The 16,728-nt window shown below is 39.5% G+C and overlaps 1 protein-coding gene across 1 annotated transcript in view; it reads right to left on the bottom strand.

Moving 5' to 3' along the window:
- The window catches only part of LOC136883340 (V-type proton ATPase catalytic subunit A), a 64,005-nt gene that overhangs the window by 8,534 nt on the left and 38,743 nt on the right, over positions 1-16,728 (bottom strand). The window contains exons 7-9 of the mRNA XM_067155579.2: positions 9,893-10,019; positions 3,182-3,430; positions 1,579-1,785 (exon numbers count right to left, since the gene is read on the bottom strand). Coding sequence (XP_067011680.1) covers positions 1,579-1,785; positions 3,182-3,430; positions 9,893-10,019 — 583 coding nt within the window. The remainder of the gene's footprint in view (positions 1-1,578; positions 1,786-3,181; positions 3,431-9,892; positions 10,020-16,728) is intronic.

Here is a 16,728-nt window from a genome sequence, read left to right on the forward strand (position 1 = left end):
GGACATAAAAAAAAAATCAATATTATTTTATTTGTTAGGTACTTTGGTGAGTAAAACAATTGTGATTGGATTTTTTATCACCTTTTAAACCTACTTCTCTCCCAAAAAAACATATATTGGCCCGAGTTACAAGATATCAAACGATCACTTTGTTAATGATCTCGCCTGCTTATATTAATAGGCCTAGCAACAACCGTGAATATTTCTTAACTGAAGTAAACTAGTTTCCTCATCCTGAGGTGGTGCAGCTCTTTTTTAGACAGGCCCCCAGTGGAAGGGAGTTGGATGTACCATTTTTACCACAAATCAACCTTCCTGCCATTCGTAAATCTCTGGCAATATGGTATCGGGAATTTAATTCAGGCTCCCGAGAATGCCAGCTAATTGTGCTAACCATTACACTGGCGGACATTCCTAACTACAAAACACAGACATATATACATGACTGATGAGATGCGTGGTTGCAATACGCGGGTCGGACACAAAACTATTCACCTATTTGAGCGACGTCAGAGCTGCAATAGGCCTACACTACGGAGGCAGACATTTCTTAACTAGGAAACACAGATGTACCGCATGACTTGCATGTGTTTTCATTGCGTGGGTCGTACGGACAAAACTATACACAAATTTGTGTGATGTCATCACAGCTACGTAAGGCTTGTACCCGCTTCGAAGTGGAATCGTTCTTCTCTGACGAATTACGTTGGGGGGTCTTGTATGAGAGATTTTTTTTTCATTTTCTTCATCTCAAAAAGCCATGGGGGGTTTAATATGCAAGGGAGTCTAATACACTAGTAAATATGGTATGTCTGGAGAAGAACGGTGGAAAGAAAGGAAATGATCTACAACCCAATCCAAGATCAAAATGGAGAAGGGGAATGATGATTATATATACACAACATGACCTAATAAGCTGAAAATTTATTTCAAGAACCAAGCTTGTTGGGGGATTGAAAAAAAAGGCTCTAGAATAACAGGGATTGATGGGGAGAATGAGTGTATAAATATGTGGAGAATGTCCTTGTCCTTTTGTTTTAAGAATAACTGGGATTGATGGGGAGAAGGAGTGTATAAATATGTGGAGAATGTCCTCGTCCTTTTGTTTTAATCTTTGTCCTCATATCCCCTTTGTGCTGTTCCCTCTTTCCTTGCTGACCTATCATTGTATTTATCTCATTATGCATGTATTCATGTTCCTATCTTTCTATGCAGGAATAGTTCTTGGAACAAGCTCCCTCAGACAAGGTCAAAAATGAGAACTAACAACATTAAGCTGGATACTCCTTGGTTCTACGAAACTTTCACTATGCATTCAAATACACATCTGGAGTGGTCCTGTATGGTTCCTCCTACCAGAACATTACATTAGTCTTTGAGAATCTGAATAAATCAGCAGTCAATTGTACAGTTAAATTTATTCCCCAAAGATGTGTATAAGTTACCTAAGAATGAAGTCAATGTAAAAGAAGAACAAAATAATGACAAAGGAATTCAGATAAGGAGCATTTTCAAAAAATACAGAAAATTACCAATACATTTTGTGAATTAATTTTCCCCAAAACACAATGTGCATACCTGTTCTGCTGTAAGAAGTCGTCTTTCAGAAGCTTGGCTACTTCCAATGTGATTTTGTCTGTCTCAGCTAGAGAGGCTTTACCGACCAGCTGCACAATTTCGGACAAGTCTTCTTCTTCCTGAAGGATCTCCTTTACCTTTGTCCTCAGCGCCACAAACTCAGGGAAGTTCTTGTCATAGAAGTCATCCAGAGCTCTCATGTACTTACTGGAAAATAAAGGAATCTGATATTCAGAAAGTGATGGGAAATTATCGCTATTAGCATTAAGAAATACAGGAAAGTTCTTTAATCTGAGAAGTGGTGCAAGTTTAATTATCAAGTGGTGCAAGTATTCTTCCCCAATGCACTGGATAAAAGAAAACGCTGTATATGCATCTTAATATGTTAATTCGAACATACACTATAAACCTATAGAAAGCTGAAAAACTCAATTACGGCAAAAGCAACAAAAATGAAATCATGATAAAAATATTTAATAAAATTATTTCAGTTAAAGAACAACATTCTTTCTGCACACTAAATGGAATTTTCCAAATATAACATTTTTAAAACATGATTTTTGGAAGCTTTTTTATGTATGCAACAGTTTGGAATATGTTCTGTCAGATCTAATATACAGTTTGACACTTCTGATGCAACTTGCACATGCTTGTTCATCCAATGAATTACCAGAAATTTCCTGAATTTTGAAGCATCTTGTTCATCACTATCACTGCTTCCATCCATTTCCACACAATAACCACTGTCACTGTATGTACTATTACATAAATCTTTCAAAATAAAGCGCTCGATTTCAGTTGTCAACAAAGTAAGCAAGTGTGTTGCATCTCCGCCCTCCAAAGTGATGAAGGTTCTTCCACTTCTTTAGCCATACAACCCCCTGCAAGTCCACATACCTTTCTTAATTTTCAAAACAAAAGACAAAATACTATATAGTCAAATCGGTGCCATTTTTGACTGACTAAATAACTACACATGAATTTAGAGAACGTTCCACTGAGAGATGTTCCCACTTGATGAAATACTGCACCGGCTTCAATGCCACTTTCATCATCTGTGCAAATTTAATTTTCCACAATTTTGAGCTGATCAGCCAGAATGTATCGACACTTGCTGTATGGAAGTGATTGTGAGAATGGACAAAGTGAAATATCTGACTAGCATTCCTCTTGTTCAAGGGTTATAACGCAAGTAGATTGGACCAACTTCTTGTTCAATCCCGAGAACACCCGTACAATATCTAGAATGGGAGAAGTGACTGGGTCAGAGAAGTCACCACCAGGTGGCGACACAGCTTCCCTCATGGTCGGGGTTACCAAGACACTTGGAGCTTCACAAAGAAAAGAACTATGTGAGCATATGTCTAGTTGAAGACTTTCTAATATGCGGAGGAGAGCACTTGTCAAAGCACCGAAACAAGCCAACATCAGAGAATGTGTGGGTTTGTTGTAGGTTACTTGCCATGAAAAGTACGAAAACATAAGACCCTCTCCCCAAGAACTCCTAAACCTAACATTGCTGAAAGTAAATAAGATCACTCCAAGATACTAATCTCATTCTGAAGGGTACGAAAAGTAGGGGAACTGTAAGCTCAAGCCTTACCTGTATGAGATGAGCCAATTGATGGATGGGAAATGCTTCCTCTGGGCCAACTTCTTGTCCAGTCCCCAGAACACCTGTACAATACCTAGAGTGGCAGAAGTGACAGGGTCAGAGAAGTCACCACCAGGTGGCGACACGGCTCCCACGATGCTTACTGAGCCCTCACGGTCAGGGTTACCTAGACACTTAACGCGACCAGCACGTTCATAGAAGGATGCCAGACGAGCACCCAGATATGCAGGATAACCACTGTAATAAAATTAATGACACATTACATCAAGTTAAAAAAAAAGGGGGGGGGAGGGAAATACATAGGTTCATTCAGAAAGAGAGAATGGGGTTCATGTATCAAAATAACAGAAACACTGATAATGTAGTCTGATCTTAGAAGGTACCAAGTGATTAATATTTAACAACCTTGACCTATTATTGACTTTATCCTCTTCATGTTCCAATCTTTCTCTAATGGCTAGAAATGTCACTTGTTTGTTCCTTTCCTGTTACTTAAATAACCAAAGTAGTTACATAGGTTTACTCCTTTACTTGTGGTGACAAGAGTCAAAGTGAAATACTTGCAGCACCAGTGCTGTGCAAGAAAATACCGAATATCACCTAATACCTATCATGATTAATGATTAGCCACCAAATGGCAGCAAAATTTTCACATCAATCTTGAGAGAATAACATACTATGTATGTACAGTCCCTACAGGAATTTAAAAAAAAAAAAAAAATGAGTGTATAGTGCTGTTCCTTGCAGGTAAACTCTTCGTAAAATTGAACCTGTCTAATGATGTAGGTATCTACATGGGAGGTGAATTATACTTAACAAAAATTAACTCTGATATACTGTATTTCCTCACATTTCTGAGTCTAAAGAACTATAAACTATACATGTATATATTCTGCACTATCCTTTAACAAATTTATGATTGTATTCTGAGTCTTACTGGCTACCTTTGTTGGAAGGCAGCATTTCTAAATTTGAAAAGTAAAGGAAATAATTTAGCACATGACTTTTAAGCCTATATATACTGTAATTAATCTTGTATCACGTCATTCGTTTCATCTCATTAACTCCGCTGTCCGGCTCCATGGCTAAATGGTTAGCGTGCCGGCCTTTGGTCACAGGAGCCCCGGGTTCTATTCCCGGCAAATGTAATATATAGTGACTGGAAGCATTCTTTGGATAACTGCATCTGTTGAAAGCCAGACCTTTATTGTTATGTGCATTTCATGCCCATTTTCTACATTTTCACATCAGGATTTACCTAAAAGCTGTATTTGAGATACATAGAGAGATCAAGTTGTTTAGTTTAGGTATGTTATCTCTACGTGCCCAGATAGTGCCAGAAATTCCACAACAAAAAAACAGGAAAGCTTGCTGTACTTATGGATACTAAAGGTGTGGAGGTAATGAGTTTTATTATCATAATGTTTAAATTTGTACATTCATTGTCTCCATGTTTTTATTAACGTATAGTATGCAGTATGCACTGTTTGGCGCCCGCAAAAATCGTAAAAGTAGTTAGTGGGACGTAAAGCTTATTCTTTTTCTTTTATGACCGCATAGGATCACTTTAGTCAGTCTATCATTCAGGTCTCTTTGAAGGGATTGTTCGGGCTTTGCGGTCCTCCCAGTACTTCTTCAGACGATCTGATCGTGCCCCTTCCTCAGTTGAAAATATGCGTGTTGTTGGTTTGTTTCGTGTAAGGGTACAGCAGAGGTTTGTATTCAATTTTTATCTTATTTGTGGTGTCTTCCATTGTAAGGCCTATTTCCTTCAGATCCTCTCTTACTTCTCTGATCCATTTACATCCTGTTGTATTTTTTGAGACAAGATTGTGTTGTAGTAGTAGTTTCAGAAGTCTCGAATCCTGCATCCTTGTGATGTGTCCGAAGAATCCTAGTCTCCTCTTATGCATAGTATCTGTAATGAGTTCTAGCTCTTTGTACATGACTTTGTTAGATATTATCTGCCACTGTCCATCTTTCTGCTATTTTTTGTTGTTGCAGGTTCTTCCAATCCTCCTTTCAATTTTCTTAAGTCTGTCAGTGTTTGATTGTTTATTCAGGTGAAAAGTGTTTCTGCTGCATGTGTAGCTTCTGGTTTTATAACTGTGTTGTAGTGTTTTATTTTTGCGTTTATTGATAGACATTTCTTTTTGTAGATATCCCAAGTTAATTTTTGCTTTAGCTAATCTATTTGTTCTTGTTTGGAGTGAGATTTTTTCATTTAGGTTCATGTGTTATTACTTCTCCAAGATATTTAAATTGAGTTACTATTTTGATTTTATTACCATTTATGGTAACTTCTTTTAGATGTGTTGGTTTTTGGGGCATAATTTCTGTTTTTTCAAATGATATTTTGAGGCCAATTTTATATGCAATGTTTTGAAGTTCTGATATCTGGGTCTTTGCTTCTTGTATGTCCACTGCTAGTAATGCTAAATCGTCGACGAAACCCAGGCAATTTGTCTTGATTTTTTGGCCAATCTTTATTTTTGGGGGAAATTTCCTAAACCATTCCCTCATTACCATTTCTAAAGTACAATTAAATAATAGTGCTGAGAGCCCATCTCCCTGCCGTGTCAGCCTTAATTTCAAATGTCTCTGATGTTTCACCCCTAAACTTCACTTCTGATTTGGTGTTAGTGAGAGTCAATTTTATCATGTTTATTAATTTGGGGTATAGTCCAAAGTAAGCTTTCTTGAAATCTACCATCAATGTTATACTACTACTACTACTACTATTATTATTTGTTAGGTACAATGATGAATAAAACAACAGTTATGATTGGACTTTTTTAATACACTTTAAACCTAATTCTCCACAAAATACCTATATTGGCCTTAGTTATTAAATTATTTGTTAATTATCTCACCTGCTATATTAATAGCAACAACCGTGAATATTTCATCACTAAAGTAAAATCGTGTCCTCATCCTGAGGTGGTACAGTTCTTTTTAGGCACGCCCCCAATGGAAGGTAAGCTGCTTGTATGAGTTTACTGCACACCAACCTTCCTATCATTTTTAAACCTACCGGGCGAGTTGGCCATGCGCGTAGAGGCGCGCGGTTATGAGCTTGCATCCGGGAGATAGTAGGTTCGAATCCCACTATCGGCAGCCCTGAAGATGGTTTTCCGTGGTTTCCCATTTTCACACCAGGCAAATGCTGGGCTGTACCTTAATTAAGGCCACGGCCACTTCCTTCCAACACCTAGGCCTTTCCTATCCCATCGTCGCCATAAGACCTATCTGTGTCGGTGCGACGTAAAGCTGCTAGCAAAAAAAAAATTTAAACCTCTGGCAATACCGGGAATCAAACTTGGGGCCCCCAAGAATGGCAGCTAATTGTGCCAACTGTTCAGCTGGCAGACATTCTTAACTACAAAATATATATATATGACATGACTGATGCGTGCTTGCAATGCACGGATCGGACATACTAAACCGATCACCTATTTGCGAGATGTGATCGGAGCTGCAGCACGCTACAGAGGCAGACATGTCTTAACTAACAAACATAGACGTACCGCATGACTCTGATGCACGTTTTCATTGCGCGGGTTGGACAGATGAAACTATTCACTAATTTGTGTAATGTCATTGGAGCTGCAGTACGGCTGCTTCAAGGTGGAATCTTCTTTCTCCCCTGACAAATACGTTAGGGGGGGATCATATACGCAAGCTTTTTCTTTCATTCTCTTTGTCTCAAAAAGCCAAGGAATTCTAATAGACGAGGAAATACAGTAATATTAAATACAAGAACATAATATACCATGCACTCATTCTGCTTTTGTCGACTGTACATCTCCATCCACTTAAAATAAAATCCATTTGAAATCTGATTAAAGATTTTATAGCACAAGTTTTGACTGTGAGGAAAAGGCTAAATGGATAACACAGAGCTATTAATAAGAGCAATAAAAACAGCTACAAGGAATTACCATCTTATAGTACGAAATGAGAAAACTCGACATAAGAAGTTAAAATGGGAAATCAAGTCTTTTTCAAATATAGTCAAAACTGTTAAGTTCCTTCTAGTGTGTTTCCCTAGTTACTATGTCATCATTCCAAAGTCCCAGTCCATGTTCTATTAAATACGTGCTAAAGAAACCTGGAGAGCACATTTATATCACTCTTTAGTACCTACATTCATAACTCCCACCATAAGAAATTTAAATTAGCATTCCCGGCCATGCTGAGCACACGACGCGCCAACGATGACTGGCCTAGGTAAGAATTTGGTAGAGAACTTATTTTTCTAAATTATCAGATAATTGGTTCATATTTCATTGATGGTGCCCTCAATGAATACAAATATCTTGAAGTACTTCAAGAATCTGCTGGCCCAGCTATTACCAATACTGGGAGATCAAGATCTTCGGCAAAACAGGATGGCTGCCCTGCACACAATGGCGCTTTAGTTTGAGAATATTTAAATCACTGGTTTATCTTCCCAATGTACGCTGAGGAAAACCAAAGATCGTCCGGGATGGTGAAGCTGCAACAGAGTTGAAACCAGCAAAGCCAGTGGAGTCACGACGCTCAGAAATTAGCGAATCGATTTCTGATGATGACACTATATTCTATAGTAAATAAGTGGATAACATAGAGCCCACAACAGAAAATATCAATAAATAATACAAGGGCTATTTTTTTTCAAGGGCCGATCACTTGCAAAATTAAAACCCCAGTGATAATCAAAAATGTTTAGTTTGCAATACTTAGCTACACCATCCAGCTACTTCTCTACATAGTTGCCACTCTGTCATAGACATCTGTCATAGCATGGTATCATCTTTCCAATACCTTCGTCATAGAAGGCAGCCACCTGTGCTTTCAGCCACTTCTCTATGATGGTCTGCAGATGGTTGTCTGTGGCAAAATGCTGTCCTACTTGCCAGTATTTCGTGTGAGCAAGGAGATGAAAATCAGAGGGAGCCAAGTCTGGGCTGTATGGTGGGTGAACAAATGCTTCATCAAAAATGCTGCAGGAACGTCTTTGTTGCAGCTGCAGTGTGCGGCTAAGCATTGTCATAAAGAAGGAAATGCCTGGTGACAACATTTCTCTTCGCTTGTGCTGAACTGCCCTTTGTAGACGTTTAACAGTCATGCTGTATGAGGCTGCACTGATGGTCATGCCACGTTCCTTAAATTCCACCAACAAAACTCCTTTTCGGTCTGAGAACACAGTAGCCATACAATTTCCGATGGAGAAGGTACGCTTGCACTTCTTTAGTTTCCTCAGGGAATGAGAATGGATTGCTCTTTTGTTTCTTCATTTTCAAAATGGACCCATATCTCATCCCGTGACAATTTTGTTCATAAAATCTCCTTCAGCACGGTAGCACTGGAAAAATGTTAAGGCAGCGCCCATTCACTGTGTTTTGTGATGGTCGGACAGCTTCTTAGGAACCTACCTCACACTGAGTTTACGGTACTGAAGTCTCTCATGATGGTATAGAGAGTTGACCTTGAAATTTCAGGAAACAAATCACTCAACATAGAAATTGTGAACAGATTATTTTCTTGAATCACCTGATCCACTCACTGAACAAAATTGGTTGACACTTGCTTCCCTCCCTGACCACCTGCATCATGAACATCTGTACATCCTGCACCATTGCTGCACTTTCCTGTTACTCATGCAAGTTTCACTGTACACATCACTCATTCATCGATGAATTTCGGCTGCACTGCATCCCTCAGCATGAAGAAATCAAATGACAGCCCACACTTCAAACTTGGCGGGAGAGACTATTGTTCTAGGCATGTTTACGTGCACACTGCGCACTCAGAACAGACAAGTGCGATGTGGCGCAGTCGACGGGCATACTAGAGACACTGCGCGACACATCTGCACAAAGCTTCATCAAATTCTCGCCCTCGTAGCTATCCAGGATTAAGTCTTTTACGTTCAATAGTCACAATTATATACATTACCTCAATTCCCTTCACTAGCTAACCACTCTTTCATCCTAAAGACTAAAATGCGTTCACACTGCTGGCAGAGTTAAGCCATGCAAGGCTGAACTTCACATTGTCCACTGGACTAAGTGGAACAGAGCCAAGAAGGTAATCAAAGCTCAAACATGCTAAAAATACCACCAAGTTTCAGTTCAATTATCAGAAACATGAAAATAGTCGGTGGAAATGCTCACTGATTTAGTGAGACTTCACCTGACTACATGGAATTAGAAAATTAAGCATTATCATAATAAAGGCATGACTTTAAAAATATGGGAGTAAGTTATCATGGAGCGCAGTTTAACAATGAATTAAATTTTAACAAATGTTTATTTCAAATGGTTTTCAATAGAAACTAGCAGTAGCATTGGTAAACATCGTGTGCTCATATCTTTTTCTTCCTCCACTTCTTCAACATCAATCTACAAGCAAAGACACTTTCCAGCTGATACTTGATATGATGCTTGAAGATCATTTTTGTAACAAGGACTTTAGAACTACCTGCATGGCAGATTTTCTGCTTGCAGCGAAAACACTTTTCCTCTGACTAGTCTCCATTCCTTTCAGGTCTGACCGACCAATTCATCACTGCCAGTAGTACGAACACAGGTTAATTAATATACCATCAGCGCAAGACTACTGATGTTTTCCTATATACATAATACAGATATTGAATGATGCAAGCCCGACTAAGATTAAAAAGCATGATTAATTTAATAGGAGAAAAATCATTACCTGTCAGCAGGCATTTCAGCCAGACGACCTGAAATTTCTCTCAAGGCTTCGGCCCATCGAGACGTAGAGTCTGCCATCATGGATACATTGTAACCCATATCACGGAAATACTCAGACAGCGTAATACCTGAAAAACGAAGGGATCATTACAAAGCGAAAGGATTTTACCACTGTCAGATGTTACAAAATAAGAGGTCAAAGAAGTCAGTACAAATAATATTTTTGGTACTAAATACTAACTCAAGCATTGCAACAAAATTATTCACAGGAAGAAGATTTCAAAAACAACAATACTGTCATTTATTATACAGGGTGAGTCAGCTAAGTCGGCCCCATGGTCTAGGGGCTGCAAACCCAGAGGCACTGGTTTCAATTGCTGGTCAGGTCAGGGATTTTTACCTGGATCTGAGGGCTAAGATTCACTCTGCCTATGCGATTAGAATTGAGGAGCTGTCTAATGGAGAGGTAGTGGCCCTGGTCTAGAAAGCCAAAATTCATAGCACTGACCCTGCATCACCTTGCAGTCTGTAGGCATTCAGGCTGAGCAACAGTCACTAGGTAAGCCAATGCCCATCAGGGCTATTGCATCATGGAGGAGGGAGTTACCCAAGATGTTCACCTCAAATAACTTGTAAACCATTACAGATATTGAAAACCTGTTTTCACTTTCAGTAATGTTATGATAGGGTCATAAACTTGCAGCACTTTTGTAACGTGCCAATATTTCCCTTGTGAACCAGGGTTTCACTAGTTTTGATGTCCAAAGTGTCCACTGCTTTAGTTTTGTTTTCTTGATACGGCATAAGCCCAAAAGCCTACATCATGTCTACAAGTACGGGCCATGAAAACAATGTTAACAGAAGCATCTGTGTTCACCTTAAGTTCACAGAGTATATCTAGCCGCATATCCAGTCGTGGAACTAGCAACCTCGCTAGGGGTCCACTCAAGACAGCCACAGACAGCCACATCCAACTCACCACACAAGCTCTTAATTCAAATCCCAACCGGTCATGTGGCATTCAGCCGTTTTCGTATCTCTGCGGTATGGAGTATTAAAGAGGCATTGATAGCTTGGATGTTGCGGCATTTCACAAATTTTAGCAGTGTACATGAGGAGTATTTGCTGCTGTGTTTATCGTAAAGGGGTACTCCTGATTCAGCGAGTAGCCTGGGAATCTGGCTAGTATGGAAAGCTCCTGTTGCCAGCCTAACTACACTATGGTGTATAATATCTAAAACAGGCTGTTCCAAATCCACGAGTTTGAGTATGCGTACGTGCAAGTACACAGCAGTGTTGCTTGGAGCACTCTTGGAGGGGGATTGGGGGCAGAGGGTGATAGCCAATATGTCACTGGGCGAAGGTCATAGCACAAGTCCATGCGCTTCCTGCCAGTCTTGATGTTGTGTTGTTCCCATCATTACATAACATAATATTCTGTCTCTATGTCAAGTTGAGGAGGTCCGTTGCCTAGCTCATGGGAAGAACAATTCCTCTTTACCGAAAAGGACAGATTCTTGCAGTGTCTGGTGGGTCAAAAAGTACTACATTCAATGAGAAAATGGAACGTACAAAGTCATTACACAACACTTCATTCAGCTCTGTATGAACAGATGGAAGACGAAGCACGGCAGGAGCTCATAGCTAGACTGAAAGCCGACATACAGAAAGATGTACATTTTTAAAAACAAATGTCATTGTAGATTTGTTTGACAAACCATTATAGATTAAAAGGAAACCTTATTCATAAGTTCTTTTCCAGGTAAATTATATTGGAGAAACTACCAATGAGGTAGCAATTCGAGCAAGTTACAAAGTCACTCACATCACTGCGATGAATAGGAAATCATTCTCAGTGGGGCCTATCGTGAAATCGTGTTTGCTTGCTGTTGCGGAATGTTTAACTCCAGGGGAGAGGCAGAAATTTGAATAGGTCTGAATCTCAAACCAGACAATGTCTCGTCGCATTCGCACCATGGGAGGGGAAATTTTTGACAGAGCTCAAGTGTAGAATTCAAAACATGGTAGCCTTTTCGCTCGCATTTGATGAAAGTACGGATGTAGTTGATTACGGTCAGCTAACTAGATTTGTGCGCGGTGTCAAAGGGCTGCAAGTTACGGAGGAACTCTTAGATGTGGTACTACTGGATTACATTGCTACTGGTCAAGATATATTTGAGGTAGTTTGTGAATCTGTGGACAACATGAGCTTGCCATGGGAAGAGCTCCATTCGTTGGCTTCAGACAGCATGTCGCAAATGGTTGGGCTAGAGCAGGGCTTCGTCTCTCAGTTAAAAAATGAAGTTAAATGTGAATTCGGGAAGGACAGGGTGACTATTCGTAGTTTCATTCACCAAGAGAGACTTCGTGCCGCAACAGTGGAACTGGAATCTGTTATGAAAGTTGTAGTGACGTGTGTGAATTTTGTCTGGCGTCACGGTGTTAATCATTGTCAGTACAAAGGATTTTTAAAAGATCTTGAAGCAGCTTACGGTGATATACCCTACCACAGCACTGTTCGCTGGCTAAGTCTGGGAAAAGTTCTTGACATTTTATTTTGCCATTCGCAAAAAAAAAAAAAAAAAATCGCTCTTTTTCTGGAAATGAAAGGACAGATCTGATCCAACTTGGGTAGCAGACTTGGCATTTCTTACAAATGTAACAATGCACCTCAACCACCTGAATATAAGTCATTGCAAGGAAAACATCAATTAATCGTAAGTATGTACGATAAACTCAGAGTGTTCACAGAAAAGATCCATTTGTTTGAGAGACAGATTCGAAATAGAGATTTAACTTTTTCACTCATCCTGCCTCTTTAAACATGCCACCTGAGACCTCTTTGGACAAGTATCTAAAGATGATCATGAGGCTTCTCCAGTCTTCTGAAATAAGGTTCCAAGTGCTCAATGTTTGTGAAAAAGAAATACTATTATTCAGCACTCCTTTCTCAGTTACCCGTGATGACTACCCACCGCCAATGCAGTTGGAAATAATAGACTTATAAAATTCTACCCTACTGAAAGACGGATATTACAACACACTGGATCTGTCACGGTGGTATCGCTCACTGCACAAGAGCGCAGCACAGCTCATGTGTATGTTTGGGTCCACATACTGTTGCGAGCAACTTTTCTTGGCCATGATCTGAATAAAATGCAAAGACAGATCAATGCTCGGAGATCCAACATTGAAGAATACTCTGCATATCATGTCAGCAAATGCATTGATTCCCGATATATCAGCAATTGTGTCTGCAGTGAACCGTGTACCCTCCGATACTCAATAAACATATTGTTTTCTGTATCTTGAATTTGTCTTATGAATAGCTCCGATATTCCCACCTCCACAGTCATGCAACCCCATTCGACAGTACTCGACGCCACAGGTCTCCGCCAGCTTTTTTCTTTTTCTTGCTAGTTGCTTTATGTTGCACTGACACAGATAGGCCTTATGACAACGATGGGACAGGAAAAGCCTAGGAAAGGGAAGGAAGCGGCCTTGGCCTTAATTAAGGTACAGCCCAACCATTTGCCTGGTATGAAAATAGGAAACCACAAAAAACCATCTTCAGGGCTGCTGACAGTGGGGTACAAACCCACTATCTCCCAGATGCGAGCTCACAGCTGCGCGCTCCTAACCGCATGGCTAACTCGCCTGGTGGTCTCCACCAGCATCCACCGCGCTGTGACGACAGCTTATTCCAGAGAAGTACTGTATGGCATGTTGCAGGCTTACTTATGCAAGGCGGCGAGTACTCCGCTGCTCAATGATGAGCAGCTCGGCTGGAACAGCCTGATATACAAGGTCCAGCATAGGTCTTGACAGTGAACCATATGCCACACTGCCATAGTCAATTTACGGCAGAACCATAGCCGTGTAAAAATGTAGCAGCACCACACTATCAGCACCCCAGAAAGGGCTGCTGAGAAACTTCATGCAGACAACCTTTAACCCTTTCGCACTCAGCCCATATGCAGGGGTTTGCTCGAAGAAGCTCAAACTAATTTCTGTGATTTTCCAACTAATTTACAAAAAATCAACATATAGACAGTTTAATAATTAAATTGAAATAACAAATAACGTAGTTCAACCTATTTAATACAAATAAATATGAAATGTAGTGTTACATTCCTATTTAATTATAAGCGGAAGCGGTACCAGTTTCGACCCAAATCTGGGTCATCAGCCGAATAAAATGCAAAAACAATGGATAGGTAAATAAGAAATTAAAGAATGAGTCTTTCACAAAAACAGTTGAAGAGCCAATATAAGATAATGGGTATTAGCACTGTGCGATTTAAAATCTTTAATTTCTTATTTACCTATGCATTGTTTTGGCATTTTATTCGGCTGATGATGACCCAGATTGGGGTCGAAACCGGTACCGCTTCCGCTTATAATTAAATAGGAATGTAATACTACATTTCTTATTTATTTGTACTGAATAGGTTGAACTACGTTATTTGTTATTTCAATTTAATTGTGATACAGTTCAATACGGAACATCATGAAATTTTTATCTTTTAATAAACAGTTTAATACATATTGAAATAAAATAAATCACGTGAGATCTCCGAAGTTAACTCATTGCGGACCGTGGACAGCATAAGACGTTCAAGCTTGCTCCTATGCTGCGGGCCGTGGACGACGTAAGACGTCTAATGTTCCGCGTGAAGCAATGCTGTTTATATTCGTCATCTATGCATTCTTACACCTTAGTCAGCATTACTGGTTGTAGCAGGAAGATGGTTGACCTTTTTGAGATAACTCTCGTGTTGAGTGGGCTCATGTTTATCTCAGCAGTTTTAGCTGGAAAATCTCAGAACTTCCTTGCGCGTCAAGTCGGTACTTGAGATTCCAGTGCAGTGCGTGTTGTTCTTAGCGAGTGTAGTATAATGGCTTATAATACAAAGTTTCTTACGGAAGATTAATTATTAGATATTGTTCACAATGATTATTCTGGTGATTAACTTATTCCTGAAATAGACTCAGATAGTGAAAGTGAGAGTAACGAGGAAATTCTGATTCCCGAATCCGATAGGCCTATAGAGAAAAGTGCCAGATACGTATCATCCTAGTTATTGTCCACCCGTTCCTCCATTTACAGAGAATTCAGGTATAAACGTTCAAATAGAAAATAAGCAGGATATTTTGAGTTACGTGAGTATTTTCATGAATGACGTTTTTTTTTATCAGTATGTGTGTGAGCAGACCAATCTATACGCGAGTCAAGTGATAAGTGCGGCGCCCCGGCCTTTCACAAAGAATTCGATCATGCAATCGTGGAAACCGATTAGTCCAAAATCCTGATATAACAATGTACTGGAGCGAAGACCCTGTTCTTCATACTCCGATATTTTCTAAAACAATGTTCCGAATACGCATGCTTCATATTCTTTCATTTCTTCACTTCGGTGACAGTAATCATTATGCCGAAAATACAGATAAGCTGTATAAAATTATACGTATTTTGAAACCTGTCAGACCAGATATCACACCTTAAATATTTACTACAGGTAAGCACAAAGTATCATTTTTCTAACATTTATAGTTTAGGAGTAATTGTAAATTGTATTAAGTGATGCACATCAAGAGGGCCGGGCATGAAAATGGCCGGTCCAGGCATTCAAGTGTCCCGCTCAGAAGCAGGTACTGAACGTGTTAAGCAACATTGGGAGTGGTCAGGAGTTGGGTGGGTTGCCACGCGCTGTTGGTGGGGGTAAGGGAATGGAGGAGCGGAAAGGAACTGGCCACCCTACCGCACGTAAACTCCGGCTCAGGAACACCTCTGCGGAGGTTCGGACCTGCCTTCGGGCAGAATAACCCTTACCTTACCTACACTAATACAGGAAACTATGAGCATTTCAGAAATTAATATACCTTGGACGTATTATTATTGATATATAAGTAATAATAATAATAATGTAAACGTTTCCACCTTTTCAATACTACAATATATTTACAAAATTACAAATTATACGGTACTAGTTTCGACCCATCTAGGGGTCATCATCAGCCGTATTGGAGCAAAGATCATTTGTGGCGAAATCCTAAGACAATGTTATTTTTAAAAAAATTATTGAACTTTGAAAATAAATTTAAATAAATTACGGTTTTCAATCACAGAAAGATCAGACATTATTGCATCTTTCTTCTTTACTCTTAGACCTGTAAAAAAAAAAAAGAATATTTAATTCTGAATAAATTGATATCAATATGATGTGTGTGCTGCAATTCCCTCATGAAGCATGGCACTAAGTTTTTTACTGTACACGTAACTGACATTGATGTCGGGTCCTCGCGGTCCGACGCACGGTGAGCAGCTGTGACTGAGTTACTTCCCATATAACGGGAATTACTTTTCGGCAAAAGGAGGTCATTATTACTGTCTAAACCATCTGAAAATTCAAGGATGTCTGCCTCATTCGGCCTTGAATATAACCTAGTCATTATGATAGAAAAGGTGACGCAAGCGTGTGCAACAACAGAGTAACGAGACAGAGTAAAATTATAGTTCGCGAAGTACAGCGAACACACAAGATACCAAAGAAACGAAATAAACTCTAAAGTAAACTGATAGCAAGATCAAATTGCTGTATTCATAAGCCAACCAAAACAGATCAATACAATAACAACTTCGAATAACCACAACATAAACATTCACGGTCAACAGATTTCATTTGTCGAAAATAAAAATATTTTGCAAGGCTAGTGGATATATCTGTAGAGTAAAACGCAAATTCAACGCTTTAAGTTACTATCGTGATTGTTACCATTTAACAGCCACGCAAATAACCAAAATCCCTAAATAGGACAGCCGATGTATCAGTGCAG

This window comes from Anabrus simplex, chromosome 11 (genome assembly GCF_040414725.1).
Source record: "Anabrus simplex isolate iqAnaSimp1 chromosome 11, ASM4041472v1, whole genome shotgun sequence".
In the NCBI taxonomy this organism is placed as follows: domain Eukaryota; kingdom Metazoa; phylum Arthropoda; class Insecta; order Orthoptera; family Tettigoniidae; genus Anabrus; species Anabrus simplex.